Source organism: Gymnoscopelus braueri, assembly GCF_963280865.1.
Source record: "Gymnoscopelus braueri genome assembly, chromosome: 6".
In the NCBI taxonomy this organism is placed as follows: domain Eukaryota; kingdom Metazoa; phylum Chordata; class Actinopteri; order Myctophiformes; family Myctophidae; genus Gymnoscopelus; species Gymnoscopelus braueri.
Window position 1 is genome coordinate 9607699 of NC_137607.1, and position 20551 is coordinate 9628249.

Consider the following 20551-nt stretch of genomic DNA (forward strand, 5'->3'; position numbering starts at 1 on the left):
CAGTCTTCGGGATCACTTGGTAGAGAAAAAGGTGTCTAGACTTCTCAGTGGACACTCTTCTTACCGCACACACACACACACACACACACGCACGCACGCACGCACGCACGCGCGTGTGTGCACACACACACACACACACACACACACACACACACAGACCTACCTACCTCACAGCTGCCACTGCATTATAGCCTGTACACACCGGCTTAGCACAAGCTGCTACGCGCGCGCGCCACACACACACACACACACCGTTCTGCAGCAGTGTGTGTGTGTGATGGTAGCTGATGTGGTAGCCTCTATAGTGTGTGTGTGTGTGTGTGTGCGGGGGAAGCTGCACATTGCATCCAGGCATTGCTGTGTGTTCCAGCTCACAGCGCAGGTATAGACGTGCTGCATCGCTCACAGCTCCCCCTCCACTACTCCATCCATCCAGTCCTGTTTGTCTGGAATTTAGCGGTGTGTGTGTGTGTGTGTGTGTGTGTGTGTGTGTGTGTGTGTGTGTGTGTGTGCGCGCGTGTGTGTGCAGCCCTCTCCTCTCCCTCCCAGCCCACTACAGCAGAGCAGCAGTAAGATCCTCTTCATCTTAGAGGAAACGGTGCAGTGCTCCGTGCATACAGGCAGCTTACAGCACACAGCATACAGCATCAGGACCATGGACAGCAGCATGCAGACAGACGTGATGAGAGAGAACAATGTGACTGAATGAATGAACACAATAACACACAGAGGCTACGACACAACGGAACGCACACAGCATCACAGGACTATTAGCTCTCATCTCTTCAGCTCAGGTGAGAGAGACATCTTGTATTAACATGCGTCTGTCTGTCTGTCTGTCTGTCTGTCTGTCTGTCTGTCTGTCTGTCTGTCTGTCTGTCTGTCTGTCTGTCTGTCTGTCTGTCTGTCGGCATTGTCAACGGGCTGCCGTCCTGACACACTGAGACGGTTGCTTATATATGTATGTATGGACTGCATGGATGCATGATGATTAGCCATGCCTTACCTGCAGACAGACATGCATGTGCATGCATGTAGAGGTCTACTGCAGTGGTTCTCAAAGTGGGGTCCGGGGACCCCCAAGGGGTCCTTGAGTGGGGGAAGGTTCAGGGGGTCCCGCAGCCAAAAAAAATTGTTAATGTAGCGTCAAAAAGCAACCTCTATAACCCATATATGCATCAGTTATTTGAAATAAGCTGCTGATCTGTAAGCTCACAACACGTCCGCGATCTTAGAGATCTGCTATTTTCAAAAAGAATCTTGAATATTTCTACAACATGACTCTTTTATGGGGGTCCCTGGCACAACATGTTTTCAGATGGGGGTCTGCGGCCAAATAGACATTAATTTGGGGGTCTTTGACATGTATGGATGTAATATTTTATGATGTACAGAGGTAATATGTAGACAGTTACTAGATACAGATAGACAGGTAATATGTAGACAGGTACCAGATACAGATAGACAGGTAATATGTAGACAGGTACTAGATGTAGATAGACAGGTAATATGTAGACAGGTACTAGATGCAGATAGACAGGTAGCTGTATGTACCCATTTGAGAAAATGGACAGATCTCCGGCCTCCTGCCGTCCAGCCTAGAGACAATAAAGTGATCAGATAGACAGGTACACAGTACTGATCAGATAGACAGGTACACAGTACTGATCAGATAGACAGGTACACAGTACTGATCAGATAGACAGGTACACAGTACTGATCAGATGTGTAGCTGATCACACTGTCTGTGTAGCTGAACACACTGTCTGTGTAGCTGAACACACTGTCTGTGTAGCTGAACACTGTTTTGATGTGTAGCTGAACACACTGTCTGTGTAGCTGAACACACTGTCTGTGTAGCTGAACACTGTCTGTGTAGCTGAACACTGTTTTGATGTGTAGCTGAACACACTGTCTGTGTAGCTGAACACACTGTCTATGTAGCTGAACACACTGTCTGTGTAGCTGAACACACTGCCTGTGTAGCTGAACACACTGTCTGTTGATCGTCCTTTATAACAGAGAGAGGTCCTCTGTTACCTATGTTTGCACTTTTCATCATTTATTGAATCGTGATGCACAGCCTATTTTCACTTTATTAATTCGCACAGCTACATTTTGCACAGTCATGATTTTATTGTTGGAATGTTTGGTGTTGGTGAATGATGAAAAGTGCAATAGTAAGTGATGTTTAGAGTTATTATGTGCAATAGTATGGGAAGTGTGATTGGTAGGTTTGATTGAATACTTAAAGGAGAATTTTGGACTAAGGTTTTCTTGCCTTTTCTATGACGTTATGATATATTAGGATGAATGGTACAGTAGAACATTTTCATAACTCCATCCCGGGTCCGCCACAGCTTAAAACGTGCGCCAATAGGCCTTGCGCTAGATCGCGTATTTTAATAGCTTTTTTTTTTATATATATTTTTAGATCTGACGTTCATAGTGCAGAACACTTTTATTTTTTTTTGTTGCATAGTGTTCTGTCACTATGAACGTTAGGGTTAGGGTTAGGTAGATTGTTCTACTGTACCATTCATCCTAAGATATCATAACGTCATAGAAAAGGTAAGAAAACCTTAGCCCAAAATGTCCCTTTAACCACACACACTGTTGTGTTTCCAGTATAATTGGGCTGGACCATAGTCAGGATGGCAGAGGGTTGTGATGTGTTTTGGTAATTGCTAATGATAATGATATTTAAGTTGTACTGAGAAGGAATCATTACTTGTGAAGTTAATGAAGATTGTTAATATCATATGTGCATTTATATATTGATTGTGTTTATTTATGTCTTAATGTATTAATTGCATGTTTGAGAACACACCTATTTGAATGGTGCAGTCTAGCTCACCTGGGCATAAGAGCTGCTGCCAGTGATTACCAAGAGGTCTGTCAGTAAGAGAACTGGGTGAAGAGCTGCATGTGTGTTCATATGCTGAGTAAATCAGCCTGATCTCCAGAGAATACCGTAACATTGCACGGAACGAGTGCACGGAACGAGCGCCTCCGAAATGGTTTTGTCACAAAGGCAGCGCCGTACCATATGCACGCAATTCGGGAGTTCCGAGGCGGCTATCCACGGAATGAAGTGCACTCGTTCCGTGCAATGTTACGGTAATCTCTGGAGATCGGGTTGGAGTAAATACACCTTCGGGTAAAACCAATGTCATGGCTCTGTACTGTTTCCAGACAGCTGGACGTAGAGCCTTCGTCCTACTGTACTTGAAAGAGAATTATCGAACACAGCAAAAGAAAAAGAAAAAAGAAAGATAAATCACAGGTGTAAATATGCAATTTCACAAAAATAGTGTAGCCTAGCCTACTTATTGTAAGAGACGCATCACATATGCTGCGTGGGAGCAGGCAACTTCCTGGACCGTAGTCAAATTAAGGCCTGGAACTGGAATCATCATCTGGCGACGCTGGAGTGTTGTGTCTTGCGTTGCTCCACATCCTTATCAGCTCTTCTACAGCGTTGACAGATTTTGCGACAGAAATAAGCAACCAGGTCTATGAAAACAAGCCTAAAAGAAGCGACTATAATAGCACTTTAAACCTATATGCATCGGCTATTTGAAAATAGCAGATCTACAAGCTCACAACGTGTTGCATCGCGACAAGTTGTGAGCTTGTAGATCTGCTATTTTTAAGGTATTTCACAAATCTTAAAAAGAAAAAAAGAAAAACACAAATCTGCTACAGGAGTCCCTGGCACAACATATTTTCAGATGGGGTTCCGCGGACAAATACATATTAATTTGGGTGTTTCCTTGACATTAAAACGTTTGAGAACCACTGGTTTAAACAACATTAGGAAGCAAAGCCCAAATAAGCAACTAAACTTTACAAGCCCAAAAAAAAACTATATTTACAAGCGACTTTAGTGAAACACAAGCCCAATGTCGCTTATAATAAGAAGACATGGCAACAATTAGTCCTCTATCTTTGTTGATGTTGCTTCACAGGTAGACGAAAAAAAAGGAAATATCCCCCCCCCCCCCCCCTTTATTTTTGCCTCTGGGAGCACCAGCTCCTTTTGTGTGTAGAAACTGGAACTCGGTTAGGCTCCTCCCATTTTGTGTGTGTGTGTGTGTGTGTGTGTGTGTGTGTGTGTGTCAGACAACAGCTTGCTTCTGGTTGGCTGCCGCTCTGTCTCGCCACAGAGCGGCATCAGAAAAAAAGTTGAACGTTTCTCAACTTTGCCACGCGGCTTTTTGCCGCCCCTTGCCACAGCGGGGACGACGGCGGTCAATCCTGCATGGCCATAAATAAACGATGCATCAAACCCCACTGCTTTATTACAACGCTATTATTAACTATAACTCTTTTTACTGTACCTATGAATAACAGTGTGTGTGTGTGTGTGTGTGTGTGTGTGTGTGTGTGTGTGTGTGGGTGTGGGTGTGGGTGTGTGTGTGTACGTACGTAGGATGTTGTCCTCCAGAGATCAGGTGAAGAAGAAAGCTCCAAAAGACAGTCTGACCCTGCTGCCATGTTTCTACTTCGTAGAGGTCAGTACCTTCATCCTCCTCATCATCCTCATCATCATCAGTATCATCATCCTCATCCTCATCATCCTCATCATCATTATAAACTATTATGCAGCTCCCTCCATGGTGTCTTTGCACTTCCTGTTCTCTATACTTCCTGTTCCTATCTATACTTCCTGTTCATGTAGCTCCCCATCGTGGCTCCCTCATGGTACTTCCTGTTCTCTCTACTTCCTGTTCTCTATCCATACGTTTCCTAGGGCGTTGTGCGCATCACTTCCTGTTGATTTCATTGGATATCATTGGATATCATTGGATCAAATCGACAGCAGGTGATGCCAACAACGCCCTAGGAAACTTGTGGATACTTCCTGTTTCTATCTGTACTTCCTGTTCCTGTAGCTCCCCATCGTGGCTCCCTCCATGGTGTCTCTGTGCTTCCTGTTCTCTATACTTCCTGTTCTCTATACTTCCTGTTCCTATCTATACTCCCTGTTCCTCTTCCTGTAGCTCCCCATCGTGGCTTCCTCCATGGTGTCCCTGTACTTCCTGGAGTTGACGGACGTGCTGCAGCCGGCTCAGGTGGGCTTCCGTTGCCACGACCGCCTCCTCAGCATGCCCTACGTGGACGGAGGAGACGAGCTCATCCCTCTGCTCATGTTGCTGAGCCTGGCCTTCGCTGGACCCGCTGCCTCGGTGAGGCACGCGCACACACACACACACACACACACACACACACACACACACACACACACACACACACACACACACACACACACACACACACACACACACACACACAAACACCGACCCGATCTCATACAACACAGTGAAATAGCACGGATTGACATTCCGTACATAGACGACTAGAAAACCTGAAAAGCCGTGCATAGGAGCCGCAAATCCCTCTATTGACTTTGTTACATTTTGGACCATGTTGGAGGCACGCAGTCTCAAGCGAACTGGAGCCACGCGAGGGACCACCGAGCAAGCTAAAGCGATCGAGTTGCACGCATGCACGCACGCAGCCACACACACACACACACACACACACACACACACACACACACACACACACAGGTAGAGCAGTTAAATCCACTCACACACAGATGTCTTGACTGTTCTTGTAGAATCTTGTCCCTTGCAGCTGTTCTGGCATCTGTTGTAACAACAGCTCATTTGTTTGCTTGATGACAGAAAACCCCCAGGAATCACACAGTGATTGTGTGTGTGTGTGTGTGTGTGTGTGTGTGTGTGTGTGTGTGTGTGTGTGTGTGTGTGTGTGTGTGTGTGTGTGTGTGTGTGTGTGTGTGTGTGTGTGTGTGTGTGTGTGTGTGTGTGTGTGTGTGTGTTACAGATCATGCTGGGTGAAGGTCTGATCTACTGCATGCAGTCCAGGCTGAAGATTAGACCTGGAGCAGAGGGCAGCATCAACGCTGGAGGGTGCAACTTCAACTCCTTCCTACGCAGAACCGTGCGCTTTGTAGGTGAGGTTCCACACTTTAACTTCTTCCTACGCAGAACCGTACGTTAAAGGTGAGGTTCCACACTTTAACTCCTTCCTACGCAAAGTCCCTGCCCACCACCGTGGAGGTTGTGGGTTCGAATCCACCGTGGTGCATCCATGGTCTACACAAAAACAGTTGGCCCGTGTTCAGGAGTGGAACACCTGGTGGTGGGGGGGGAGGAGAGTTATATTTGTCACTGCAGGTACTCCTACGGGCTGGGCGGGGCGTGGAGCCTGTCAGCAGGGAGTGTTGGGCGGGAGGAGTAGGCCGAAGAAGGCTCTACGACGTCCTCCCGGTGGGGCTCCTCACTGGCAGGTGAGTCGGTAGGATACGACAGCAGTGACAACACACAAAAATGTGTGGGGAGGAATTAATTGGCATAACGACTAAATTGGGGAGAAAAAGCGGTAAAAAGAAGAAGAATGCATGCTCCCTTTGATTACGCAGTACCCATTGTACCCTCTCTCAGAGTACTCAGTGTAGTACCAATAATCAAGTATTTATGTTATTATTATAAAAAAAAAATAATAATAAAAAAAAATACCAGTGCCAATGCCTAAGCTGTAATCCTGGACGCTACTCTCCCTCTGCCAGCCTGGGGAGAGCCCCGAACTGAGCTCATGCTTCCTTCAACGCATGAGGAGTGAGCAGGCCGCTTCTTATCACCTGACAGGGGGGAGTTTCCCCGGTAGGACGTAGTGCGTGGAAGGACCACGTTATTCCAACCGGTTCCCTTCCCCTCCATCCTTAACCCCGGCTGACCAAGGGGAGGCAGTATAGAGACCAGTATTGCTGCATGTTTTTTGTGAGGGTACTAGAGGCTAGAGGACACGGGGAGAACATGCAAACTCCACACAGTAAGGCCCTTCCGCCTTCCCCACCTAGGGTATGGGCACTGATGACGCTGGGGAGAGAACACGCCCCCAGCGTCCCCGGCGGGAATCGAACCCAGGACCTTCTAGCTGTGAGGAAACAGCGCTACCGACTGTGCCACCGTGCCTCCATGGTATTTATGTTAGCCATATTATTATTTTTATTTTTTTTCTGTTTGTGGTAGTCATGGCTGCCAGTTCCCACCTGATGTTGTGAGGAAGTTTTGACTGCCCCACATCGTACTGAATAACTGCTAGCTTGCCGAAGGTCTTCACACTAGGACATAAGTCTAAGAAAACCAGGTCATTGGGTGTATTGTCTCCTCCTCCAAAGAAGATGATACAATCTCCCGCCATACAACCTACTATTCATCTGAGACGGGCCTTTCCCCTTTGGCTTAACCTTCTTCCAGGAGAAGGTGGCTGGACTGAATTTCCACAGATAACTGAAGGTCCGGTCTTTGGATAATGGGTTCCAGCCACCAAATATGTACAGCTTTTCATTGTAGGTAAGGGCTGAATGACCGTAGCGTCCTTTTGAAAGAAGCTGTGCAGGAGGTGTGTTTAGCCAGCAGTTGGTCTCTGTGTCAAACACTCTGATAGTGTTGGAGAAATGAGTCCACCAGGAATCCCAGCCTCCAAATACAAACGTCTTTGTCCCAATGATGGTGGCAGAGTGACGTGATGAGGCAGGTGGTGGAGTGCCTCCGGTGTTAACTAAAGACAAGACCATTATGGTGGTGTCCAGCTTGTAGATGTCATTAGTACATCCGGTCTGGGTGCATCCTCCATGTACATACATGACCTTCCCCAAGACACAGGCTGAGTGGTTCCACGTCCCCCCTGGAACAGTCCCAAAAACCCTGTGTTTGAACCACCTGTGGGTGTCGACATCAAACGCATAAAGCAGGTTGATGTCCCCCCAAGGACACCTTCCCCACGTGTAGACTGTGTCTTCTATCAGCACAGCTGTGTAGCCCTCACGCTTGTCCATGGATGGGACCACAAGGTGACGTTCTCCTCTTCCATCTGTCTCGGGGAGGCAACTTCGCCCAGCGTAAAGACACTGTGTTGAAGACGCGAGGGAACGATCTCTGTGAATATCTTCCTCCTTTCAGGTGAATGGTCCAGTGAAACATGTCACACACCAGCAAGAGCTTGCATCAATGTTGGGCAAAACGTTATCCGGATAAGTAACTAGACAGTGGTTGAACTTGTTGTCGGTGCTAAATGACATCTCGTTTATTTGAACATAAATTTTAAAGGACAATTGCATGGCTGTGATAACGATGGTGTGACATCCTGGCATTATGTGTGAAATAGCTAGTGATGGTACTCAGAATAGCCATTTTGGTTTTAAATGTGTTCGTCAGTATTATGACATCACTCATCTCCATCTTTGAGAGACAGACATGCTAATGTCTGTCTTTCTCCCTGTCTCTCTCTGTGTGTGTCTCTCTCTCCCTCTCTCTCTCTCTCTCTCTCTCTCTCTCTCTCTCTCTCTCTCTCTCTCTCTCTCTCTCTCTCTCTCTCTCTCTCTCTCTCTCTCTCTCTCTCGACCAGGTGTGCATGTGTTCGGGTTGTGCGCGACGGCCCTGCTCACAGATGTGATCCAGCTGTCCACAGGATACCACGCCCCCTTCTTCCTAACCGTCTGTCGACCCAATTACACTCTCGCCCCGGTGCCATGTGACCAGAACCCTTACATCACTAAAGACATCTGCTCCGGACCAGACCACAACGCCATACTGGCTGCTAGGTAGGACTACACATACTGGCTGTTAGGTAGGATTAAACATACTGGCTGCTTGGTAGGACTACACATACTGGCTGCTTGGTAGGACTACACATACTGGCTGTTAGGTAGGATTAAACATACTGGCTGCTTGGTAGGACTACACATACTGGCTGTTAGGTAGGATTAAACATACTGGCTGCTAGGTAGGCCTATACGACCACAACGGAAGTCCACTCTCCTTCCTGATTCGTCATCAAATTGGTGACCAATAGGACTTGTGCGTCAAGCCTATTATAGTCGAGGCACCCGGGGTGGGGGCCCAAGCTTTAAATACCAGAGCCGGCCACTTTGTGGACGTTTGCTTCAAAACGATTTTATTGTATGGTGTTGCGTTGTCTGTAGGTCTGTACATACATAATAATATGTACATGTTTAGGTAACATGTTGTGTCTCTGCTGTCTTCACAGGAAAACATTCCCCTCCCAGCATGCAACGCTGTCCGCCTTTGCTGCCGTGTACATATCTGTAAGTACTGACAGACAGACAGACAGACAGACAGACAGACAGACAGACAGACAGACAGATAGGCTGAATATATCCCCCCAACTCCCCCCTCCCGGTCCTGTTTTTTGTGTTTTTCAGATGTATTTGAACTCTTTCACTGCCAGATTACCTTTTCAACTAGTCACAGAATATGTATATCCAGTATGCTCGATCCCCTGGCGGTTGCTAAACACGGAGGGTTTCACTGTGCGTCCGCAAGAAAAAAGAGGAAGTCATCGCGAGCCCCCGGTGGCTTGTTACAGGTCGTTGGATATAGCTCGTCTCGTCAAAAATGCAGGGAGAAAAAAAGGAAAAAAAGATACAGCCATTTGCCCAAATGCGCTAAGCAGGAAGTTAATGGTGGTGGAGATCTTTCGATCACGTGATCTCCTGGATCTGTGTGACTTGAGGATGAAAAAGTCGTCTTTGGCAGTCTGAGCCTTTGGAGAAAAAAGTCGTAAAAGTTGTCCTTGGCAGTGAAAGAGACAGCACCATCTCAGACAGTTTTGACTCCAGTCCGTGTTTTTGTGTGTGTTTTACAGATGTATTTTAACTCCACCATCTCAGACAGTATTGAATCCGGTCCTGGTTTTTGTGTGTGTTTTACAGATGTATCTTAACTCCACCATCTCAGACAGTACCAAGCTGTTGAATCCAGTCCTGGTTTTTGTGTGTGTTCTACAGATGTATCTTAACTCCACCATCTCAGACACTACCAAGCTATTGAATCCAGTCCTGGTTTTTGTGTGTGTTTTACAGATGTATTTTAACTCCACCATCTCAGACAGTACCAAGCTGTTGAATCCAGTCCTGGTTTTTGTGTGTGTTCTACAGATGTATCTTAACTCCACCATCTCAGACACTACCAAGCTATTGAATCCAGTCCTGGTTTTTGTGTGTGTTTTACAGATGTATTTTAACTCCACCATCTCAGACAGTACCAAGCTGTTGAAGCCGGTCCTGGTGTTTGGTTTCTCCATCGTGGCGGCGCTGACCGGTCTGACCCAGATCACTCAGTACCGCAGCCACCCTGCAGACGTTTACATTGGATTCCTCATAGGAGGATTCATCGCTGCCTACCTGGTGAGGACCTACGTGTGTGTGTGTGTGTGTGTGTGTGTGTGTGTGTGTGTGTGTGTGTGTGTGTGTGTGTGTGTGTGTGTGTGTGTGTGTGTGTGTGTGTGTGTGTGTGTGTGTGTGTGTGTGTGTGTGTGTGTGTGTGTGTGTGTGTAGGTGTCTGATCTGTGTCATTGATTACACATACCTACAGTATATAAGGCTACAACAAACTCTACTTTCAACCGGAAAAAAACGTGTAACCGCGATCTTCCGTCCTTTAGTTATCGGCAGTTGAATATAGCTTGTTTTCACCAAAAACGCAATATGGGAAAATAAATCAGAGATAAATGTATTTTTGGGCGGTGTAGCCGCCCCTATAAGTGGGGTTGGGACACCTCATTAGCTGTACTGTGATTGGCTCATTAGTACACCCCTAGCTGTACTGTGATTGGCTGACTCTATTGGCTGACTCTATTCAGCACTGTGATTGGCTAGCGAGACACATGATGACATTAATAACCTATAAATAGGATTATGCACTTCCAAAAATCTTTTTTTTTTGGAAGTGAGCTTCCATCACTATGATGACCACTGTGATGACCACACCGCCCACTTCACACTGGGTGTGATTTTTTATAAATCTGATAACGTAAGACCGGACGGGCTGGAATTGAGGGACCAATCAGGGCCCAGTATGCAAATATGTGGTGGGTTTATCACCAAAGGCGTTTTTTTATTTGCCCCTCGGAAATGCAGGTTCCACACAGAGATTCCAGACTAATATCTACGCAGTGATATCAGTCACTAATATCTACGCAGTGATATTAGTCTGGCCATGCCAGGCTAATCCAGTAGAAGTAAAAGACAAGTCATTTTTCGTTGCACGCGGATGTTCCGCTGTCAAAATAGCAGATCTACAGGCTCCAACGGGTCGCTGTGAGCTTGTAGATCGGCTATTTTCAGCATGCAACCAAGTGTAAAATCAGCCTTTACGACATCATCAAGGCACCACCAAAATACAGTTTAGTCGACTAAATCAACTGTAGATTTAGTCGTCTAAAATCTTATGATGTTTAGTCGACTAATATCTCATAGTCGACTAATATCTCATATTTAGTCGACTATAATCTTATGATATTTAGTCGACTAATATCTCATATTTAGTCGACTAATATCTCTTATTTAGTCGACAATAATCTTATGATATTTAGTCGACTAACACTAGACAAAAACTAAAACATTTCAGATGACTAAAATATGACTAAAACTGAATGGAATTTTATTCAAAAGACTATGACTAAAACTAAATAAAAATTTGCTGTCAAATAATCTTTTTGCTCTCAGGCCTTCCACGCCGTGGCCAACTTCAGGTCGTCCGAGGACTTCCTGCGGCGCGCCCCGGCCCCTCCCCCTCCTAAAGAGGACCCCCTGCGGGCCCTGACGCAGCGGGGCCACGACTCCGTCTACAACAAGGGCCCCGCGTCGGCCTCGGACAGCAACGACGAGATCACGGTGGGCACCGCCGCCTCCACCTGCTCGCCGCAGGCCCCCATGGAGCGGCTGGAGGGCCTGGTGGGCTGCAGGCCCCTGCAGAGGGAGAAGGACTCCATGGACACCCTAAAGAGGGCCAGCGTGGACGTGGAGCTGCTGGCACCCAGGTTGGTAGAATGAGCTTGTAAAATTTTCAAAAATATCAATAATGTCAAAGATTAAGATCTTTGAAATTTGTGATATTTCTGAACATTTCTATATGATTTTAGTTAGTTTTTCTTTTTTTGTTTGTAAAGCCATTTTTTTTTTTCCAGAAACACATTGGCCCTCATTTATCAATGGAGAATAAAAACTGGATTATATGTTTCCATAAATTCGGCCGTACACCAACGTCCAAGTCACATTTATGAAGCGATCCTATACAGCCAATCCTAGCGTACATTTGGTCGGAGCCTTGATAAATGTCACGGCTGAAACCGAGCGTCATTTAAATAACACGCCCTTAAATATTCTCGAAGCGCCCCGATTTTACGACATGAAGAACCAGAAAACGACCAAAGAACGCATGGAAAGCCAATAAGAGAGTTTCCCCCGCTCGCCTCCTTGCCTTTCATGTCCGCGTCTGACGTACACACACACACACACACACACACACACACACACACACACACACACACACACACACACACACACACACACACACACACACACACACACACGCACCCACTTGCAAGCCCAAGTGTAGCATTGGCGCTCTGTGGAAATAGCAGTCTCTCATGTATTCCGTGATGGTACAACCTTTGTCAAGTAGTACATGAATGACACTAATCTCATCGTCATAAATCATACCATGCGTTTGTATATTCATTTAACCCATTACGAGCAGTGCGCAGTGCGCATTCTAGTTTACACTAAAATAAAGCAATCATGTATTCCCCCTTGAGTCACAGGCTGCCGTGACGGCACGTTAAATGAGAAATAGCAGGCAATAATCTGAACGTTTAGCTTATCTACAAGCTCACAACACGACGCGTTGTGAGCTTGTAGATCTGCTCTTTTCAAATAGCCATTGCAGCCAGATCTGCAAGCTTAACCGAATGACTGTTAAAGCAGTTTGTTTAAATGAGTTTATAAAATGTTATCTTTTCACAGGGATTATTTATTATTGTGTTAGATATACATTTTGGAGTGGATACATGTGTCCAGATGCCTGTCAGACAATCAGACAATGCTGCTCCGCAGGTCTAAGATGGAACAAACGGGTGCAGCCAAAGTCAACAACTGCTCGCGACCTGACGTGATGTTTGAGTGGGCCGTATGCTGAAGCCGATAAATGCCGAAAGTTGCGGTGCTCTCGCCGTACGCCCATTATTTCGTCTACACCGCGTTGATAAATGAGGGCCATTGTCCTCTCACTGTATTTTGGCTACCAAATAAAAAAAAATGTGTTCAATAGGTAAACACCACCACACTATACTGTGTTTCTATAGGTTAACACCACCACACTATAGTGTATTTCTATAGGTAAACACAACCACAGTACTCCAGTGGCTGATGACTGCTGGTGTAGAGGGAAATGTTAGGTAAAACATAAGGGTGTAACGATACATTTTAACAGCGATACGATACGCATCACAATACATGGTTGACGATACGATACATGGACACTATTGGTTCATTAAAATTGGTAAATACAACGCACAAGTACTTAGTATCGATACAATCGATTATTTGCATTGCAAAACGATTCGATACAGATTATTTGACATTTGTAATTGATTCTTCGGGTACTGTATCGTTACACCTCTAGTAAAACATACTGGATCGTCATGCAAAGCACAGGACAAAGTTACATACTATGCTTTAACCATAATAACCCTGGGCTGCCCCCCCCCCCCCCATGCAGGAGTCCCATGGGTAAGGAGATGATGGTGACCTTCAGCAACACCCTGCCCCGGGCCAGCATCAACGTCAACGGGGGGCTGGGTGGGGGCGGCGACGTAGGGGAGGAGCCTACACATCACTCCGCCCACCTGTCCCATCACTCCACCCAGCCCGTCCAGAGACGACTGAAGGCCGTGCAGGTAGCCATGGTACTAGAAACCGGTTTTTAGTAAGCAGGGGAAAAATAATAATAATCAGGTCAGGATAGTAATTTCATCCAATCACAGGAGAGAAACTCATACAGGATGAACAAGTGAGATTGGAAGCGATGTAAAGTTTATGAATGGGTTTTCTCTCCTGATCGGATTAATTTGTATGTACTTTATACCATTGGTTCTCAAAGTGGGGTCCGGGGACCCCCAGGGGTCCTAGAAAAATCTTTTTAACGCAAATCTTCTCTTCTGGGGGTCCCTGGCTCAAAAAGAAAATCACGTGGGGGTCCACTGACAAAAATATATCAATTTGGGAGTCCATGACATGTAAAGGTTTGAGAACCACTGCTTTATATATACCACTGGTTCCCAAACTGTGTAGCTGGAGACCGAAAAGAAAAATGTCTCCCAGGCACCCAAACTAGTTAAGATAGCAGATCTACAAGACCGCGTTCCGCGTTGTGATCTTGTAGATGTGCTGTTTTCACAACTTCTTAAAAGAAGAAGAAAAAAAACAAAAAAAAACATTGTGGAATTCTTTTGAAAAAGGTTTGATTTTGTTTTAAAATATATAAACATTTTGAGTTTTTTATGCACATTTTTGAAAATATTTTTGAAATATTAACCATTTAAAAAACTAAAAGTAGGAAGCGGAGAAATAAAAGGGGATATTTACTCACGACCCATAAAAATATGTTCCGTGACCCAAATACGGGTGCCGGCCCACTGTTTGGGAACCACTGCTCTATATTGGTCTCTCTATCCTGAATAGAATGTCACCCACTTCTTTACACCTGTAAATGTGTGATTTGACCATAGACCGTGAAAAACATTATGGACAGCGTCACGCCATTGGTTTCTACAGACCGTGAATGAAGCCTATTTTTCAGCGATTTCAAATCCGCCATCTTTCTATATCCGGTTGATATCCAGTCTGCTGCCTGTCAGCAGAGAGTGTTGGTTGGGAGGAGTATAGGGCGAAGGCGCTACGTCCTCCCGGTGGGCAGTGTTGCCATGTTTTGCGAGAGAAACAAGCAACCAGGTCTATGAAAACAAGCCCAAAAGAAGCGACCACTCTAACCCTATTGGCTATTTGAAAATAGCCGTTCCACAACTTGTAGACACACACACACAAAGCGTTTTGGTTGGCAAACCAAAAGGACTGCATCTGAAGGGGCTGTGGCGACAGGGAATTAAGGGAACCTCGACTGATGATGAAAATCTATGCGATGCACCCATATGTACGACACTGCAGCAAAATGACAAACAAAAAAACGCAGATACTTGTAGATCTGCTATTTTCAAAGAAAAATGTAGGAATATTTTCAAATCCACAAAATCTCTGGCACAAAATATTTTCAGAAGGTTGGGTCTACAAATACATATTCATTTGGGGGTCCTTGACATGAAAATGTTTGAGAACCACTGGTTTAAACAACATCAGTTAACAAGCCCAAATAAGCAACTGCACTTAAGAAACAAGCCCAAAAAAACACGCAACCAATATTTACAAGTTACTTTACAAGTAAAACAAGCCCAAAGTCGCTTATAACAAGCCGACATGGCAACGCTGCCGGTGGGGGCTCCTCACTGGCAGGTGAGTCAGTAGGATACAACAGCAGTGACAACGCACATACATGTGTGTGGGGAGGAGGTAATTGGCATAACGACTAAATTGGGGATAAAAAAGGGGTAAAAACCATAGACTGCAAAAAGAATGGACAGTGTTACGCCCATAGACTCTACAGACTGTAAATGAAGCCTAATTTTCAGCAATTTCAAATCCGCCATCTTTATATATCGCGTCATATCCTATGCAACCGGAAATGAATGCTATTGGTTGGGTAGCTTGTCAATCAAGAGCAGGGGTGGGGAATGAATGCCATTGGTTGTGTAGCTTGTCAATCAAATCATCCCGCCCCTCCTAGAGCATACCCTACTTTATCGTCAATTTTAAAATACATGGGCCATAATTAACCAAAACGCATATCATGATGATTGAAAGAAGATGTTAAGCTAGCGACTGGAAGCATATAGTATTTATGACAATGTTTATTAGGTAATAAAAGTCTAAAGTTCGGCAAATACCCACCCACTTGTATTGAGAGTTACACCGGCAGGGGATAAAACAGCTAAACTACAGGCCATTCATATGAACTGTCACTTCCTATATTGACTCAATTTCAAAGGCGGATGCTGGGCCCTTGGTAAAAACGAAAACGTGTGATGTGACAATAAAAGTGATGGTGATTGTGTGCCAGGTGCCCATGGACCCTCTGCGCGCCCAGCAGCTGGTGTCAGAGTGGAAGCAGAAGTCCATGGAGATGAGAGGGTTGGAGGTGGAGAGGAGGTCCATGGAGATGAGAGGGATGGAGTCAGAGAGGAGGTCCATGGAGTTGAGAGGAGGGGAGGTGGAGAGGGAGGCCAGTGAGGAGGGCTCTGAGGTGGGCTCCTCCTCACTGGGCACCGACGACGGAGGAGGATCCAGTCTCAGCTCTCAGGTAGGGATGCAAATTATCGATTAATTCATTAACACATTCCACGCCAGAGTTTAATATCATAATGTACTCACCAGTGCCAGCGATTTATTGTTGTTTTTTTCACGTCGCCACAGACATCGCTAAATCCGTTAAAATCGCGCGTTCAACTGTTTGTAAACACACAGGGGATCTGTGTGAGACGCCCAGCGAAGACCGTTTCGATCTGCGATCCGCCATCTTGAAGCTACAGCGGTTTATGTTAAACAGCGATCAGCGATGAGAAAAACAACAACCGAGAAAATGGAGATTTAGTTTGCGCTTTAGAGTGGAGGCTGATGGGAACGAAAATCTCCGGATATGTATAATTCAGTTTCCGGTGGTGCTACAATGAAATGTGTCGTGGCGAACGAGGCCTACAAAGAAATGTGAACCTGCGAGTAAACAAAGAAAAAAGACCACTTTGCGTAGATTTACGCAACTGGCACGCTGCGCAATTATTTAGGTTCGCGTAGATCGACGCGATTGGCACTCAATGTGTTAATTGATAGTTGATAACCTTATCAATCGATGAATTGATAAGTGGCGTTTTTTACGATCAAAAGGAAAATTCTTGTCCGAAACCGAAAATGAGTGCAGAAACATAATTGCCTTGACGTATATAACATTCACGAGCATCAACGAGCATCAGCTGTACACAGACACACACACACCTCTCCTCTGCAGTGTGAGAGGATTGAGTGAGTCTCATTTCTCCCCAAAAGCTCTTGAATATGATTTAATATGATTAAGGATTACTGTGATTATGGTAAGCTCACATTTGATATCACACAAACCTGTAACTTCCACTAGCCCCTCCAATTGTTTTTGTGTTGTTAATGTTAATTTATTTTTTTCAATATATTGAAAATCGATACATTTAATCGAGTAAATTCTTAACGGCAATTCATCGATTATAGATTAATTGTTAACATCCCTACTCCCAGCCATAGAGCTACAAAAATATATTTTATAAGCCATTCTATGGAGTAGCATATATATATATCGCTGATGTCACGTGGAAACCTTGTATTATTCGGGTGGCTTAGCAATTAGCATTATTTGCCAATTAGCTTTAGCGGATAAAAGCACCAAATTTAGCATGAGGCTTCTTCAGGCGTGGCCTATGTGGGAAGTTGCGTCATGATCCAAGGGGAAAATATTTTTGATTTTATGATCTACGGTTCAAGAGTTAAAGGCCAAAAAGTGAATTTTGTGCGCTGTCTGCAGAATTAAAAACATTTTTGAGGGCCACTAGGCAAGAATCCATCAGTAGGTCCTAAAGAAGCCTCATGCAAAATGTGGTATATATATTTAAACATTTTTACAAATTTTATAAATCAACAAATCAATTGATGTTGAAGCATTTTTTTATCCACCTGTTTCCGCGGGAATTTACTGGAGCAAAAATCCTGTGTGGGAAACATCCTGCGGGGGGACCGGAAGTAGGAAATAGCGGCTCAGTGTGTTTACATTTGCCAGCAGAACGTAGCTCGTTCGCAGCTGGCGAACGGGCCTTTTGCATGTAGTTGAAGCGCAAGGGGGCGGGGCGGGCGGTGCATGGGGAGAGAGTCAGCGCACTGAAGTCAAGGCACACTACAGACTACTGAGTTGTTGACAGACAACGGATGCACGCTTATTATGAGAAACAACACAAATAAAACATGGCAAAACAGTTGCGTGCATTAGTGCAAGATGAGGGTAAAGGAAACATTCAGTCTAAATGTCCAGTAATTCGCACGCGAAAAGGAAACATTAATGTCCAGTTTGCTAATCCACAACTACTGTGCCAGATAATCACCAAGAGAGTTAAAAAAGAAAAAACGTTTCAGTCATTCAGTCCGACTTCACTGTAGCCTATAGTAGCCTTTTCATAAATTATATTTGTATTAGGCTGTCCTAAGAGTTTATAATATTTAGAGAAATGTAAGGTTTCAAATACAAAAGTATTGGTAGTAGTTGCTGGACATTTAGACTGAATGTTTAATTTATCCTCATCTTGCGCTAATGCACGCTAATTCAACTACATGCAAAAGGCCCGTTCGCAGTACAGCTACGTTCTGCTGGCAAATGTAAACACACTGAGCCGCTATTTCCTACTTCCGGTCCCCCCGCAGGATGTTTCCCACACAGGATTTTTGCTCCAGTAAATTCCCGCGGAAACAGGTGGATACTTCGTTGCACAACGGTATCGTGTAAGAAATAGTGAAAATTGCCAATCTACAAGGTCAACGCGTTGTGACCTTATATGCTATTTTCACTATTTTGGACATGTTTGGGGAAACTTTTTGAAACTTTTATTAGCAACTCTCACAATTTTTTATTTTATTTCTTGAAAATATTTGAAACTTTTATTGGCAACCATTTATTTATCCATTTTTTTAAATAACTTTTTGCCTATACTGACAATATTTGATTATTGATTGATTAACTTTTATTGGCTACTTTCACATTTTTTATTCTAATGTTTACATTTTTTTTTTAAACTTTGCGCCTATGTAGTATGAATTATGAATGGATTCTTTCATTTAATTGATCAATTATGGCGATTGATTGTTTCCTCCTCTCAGGTCCCGGTGTACCCTCCCACGGTGCAGGCGGCCCGGCGGTCCGCCACCCCTCCCGCCAACGCCCAACAACAACAACAACAACAACAACAACATCAGCCTCCGGGAGGGGGCGCCAGAGCCGTGGCCACGCCCAGACCTCCGCAGATCCCCGAGGCGGGGCCCCCGCCCGTGTCCCCCAAGAGCGCCCTGACTCGGGCCAAGTGGCTGGCCATCACCGAGAAGACGGGGGCGGGGCGAGGGGCCGGGGGAGGGGGGCAGGCCACCAACCAACCACGACTCATGCAGGCACGGATTTTTTTTCTTTTTTTATTACGAGATTAGCCTATTCATGCTTGTCATTTTGGGGTTCCTTGAGATGAAAAAGTTTGAGAACCACTGATATTACAGCAACAAGTTTTTCAAAAAACTGTTAGGATTTAGAAGACATTGGTAAAATCCCCAGAAGCAAAGATTTGAGTTAAAAAAATATGTATTCAAGAGATTTGCAATAAAAAAATTAAAAAAATAATGCGGAACTACAAGCATTCGGTGCCGCACTATGAGCTTGTATATGCTATTTTTGAATAGCCAAAGAAATAAAAAAAATCAGATTTGTAAATAGTAATGTAACTAATACATTTTAAAGGAGTATTATGTAACTAGTAATGTATTTTAAAGGCGTAATATAGTAATGTTTACTCTCATGCAAGTCATAATTTAAAGGAATAATATGTAACTAATACATTTTAAATCAGTAATATGTAACTAGTAATATTTACTCTCATGCAGGTCATCGCCATGTCCAAACAGCAGGGGCTCCTCCCCTCATCGTCGACGGACACGCCCAGATCCCCCTCCCCCTCGGGCAGGACTTCCTCCTCCTCCTCCGATCAGCAGCCGGGATTGGCTGCTTACGTCACCGTGGACGCCCATGGCCACGCCCCCCACCACACCCACCACCATCCCGTCGTCCAGGCCCCGCCCCCTCCCGCTGCTTCCCGCCACAGCGTGACCCCGCCCCCAGTCTCCTCCTCCTCCTCGGCGACCAACGGGAACCCGTGGGAGTGGCGGGGCTCATCGGCCAACGGGAGTGGAGGAGGAGGAGGAGGAGGAGACCACCGAGACCCCCGCGACACCTACGACCTCAACAGCCACAGCCGGGGGGACAGCGCGGCGCGCGGGAGCAGCTTCCGGCCGCACTCCCAGCCCAGTTCCCAGTTCTACGGTGGGTCCGCCTCCCCGGAGGCGGAGCTGCACCTCCCTCCGCCCCCCCTCCTCCCCCCGGGAGGGGCGGAGCTAGCGGGGGGAGCCGACGGCTCCTCCGTGCAGCAGCGTTCGGTCGCCAGGGAGTCGAGCGTTCGACGCAAGACGGCGCTCGTCCTGCTGGACCGGGAGTTTGAACAGGACAGCTATTACAAGAAGATACATGCGGGACGGCGCTACAACAACTAGCTTCATTTATTTATTGGGTTTTTAAAAAAAAGGCCTTTACAGTCAGACCCGGCGGTTAGCTAGCGTGAGCAGCGTGGCCTCGGAGCGTCGCTAAGCCTCTCCGGGACAGACGGTGTGTGAAACCCATGGTTTTTAGGGCTGTTCCTCCACTATTAAGACATTATTCGTCAACTAAAAGGGTCTTCTCTTCAACAGGGGGGTCCGGGACTTCCGCCCCTCCCTAGAGGGTCC

The 20551-nt window shown here is 45.6% G+C and overlaps 1 protein-coding gene across 1 annotated transcript; it reads left to right on the top strand.

Annotated features, from left to right (window-relative positions):
• Positions 1-667: 667 nt before the first annotated feature.
• On the top strand, positions 668-20320 carry plppr3b (phospholipid phosphatase related 3b; the record flags this gene model as incomplete). The annotated part of the gene is made up of 12 exons (XM_080430404.1): positions 668-794; positions 4436-4517; positions 5007-5192; positions 5854-5983; positions 8440-8635; positions 9082-9139; positions 10067-10240; positions 11561-11874; positions 13614-13791; positions 16065-16304; positions 18890-19174; positions 19658-20320. Exons 2-12 carry the CDS (start codon positions 4437-4439, stop codon positions 20318-20320), a joined length of 2505 nt encoding a protein of 834 aa, XP_080286530.1. The 5' UTR covers positions 668-794; position 4436.
• Between the last annotated feature and the right edge of the window lie 231 nt (positions 20321-20551).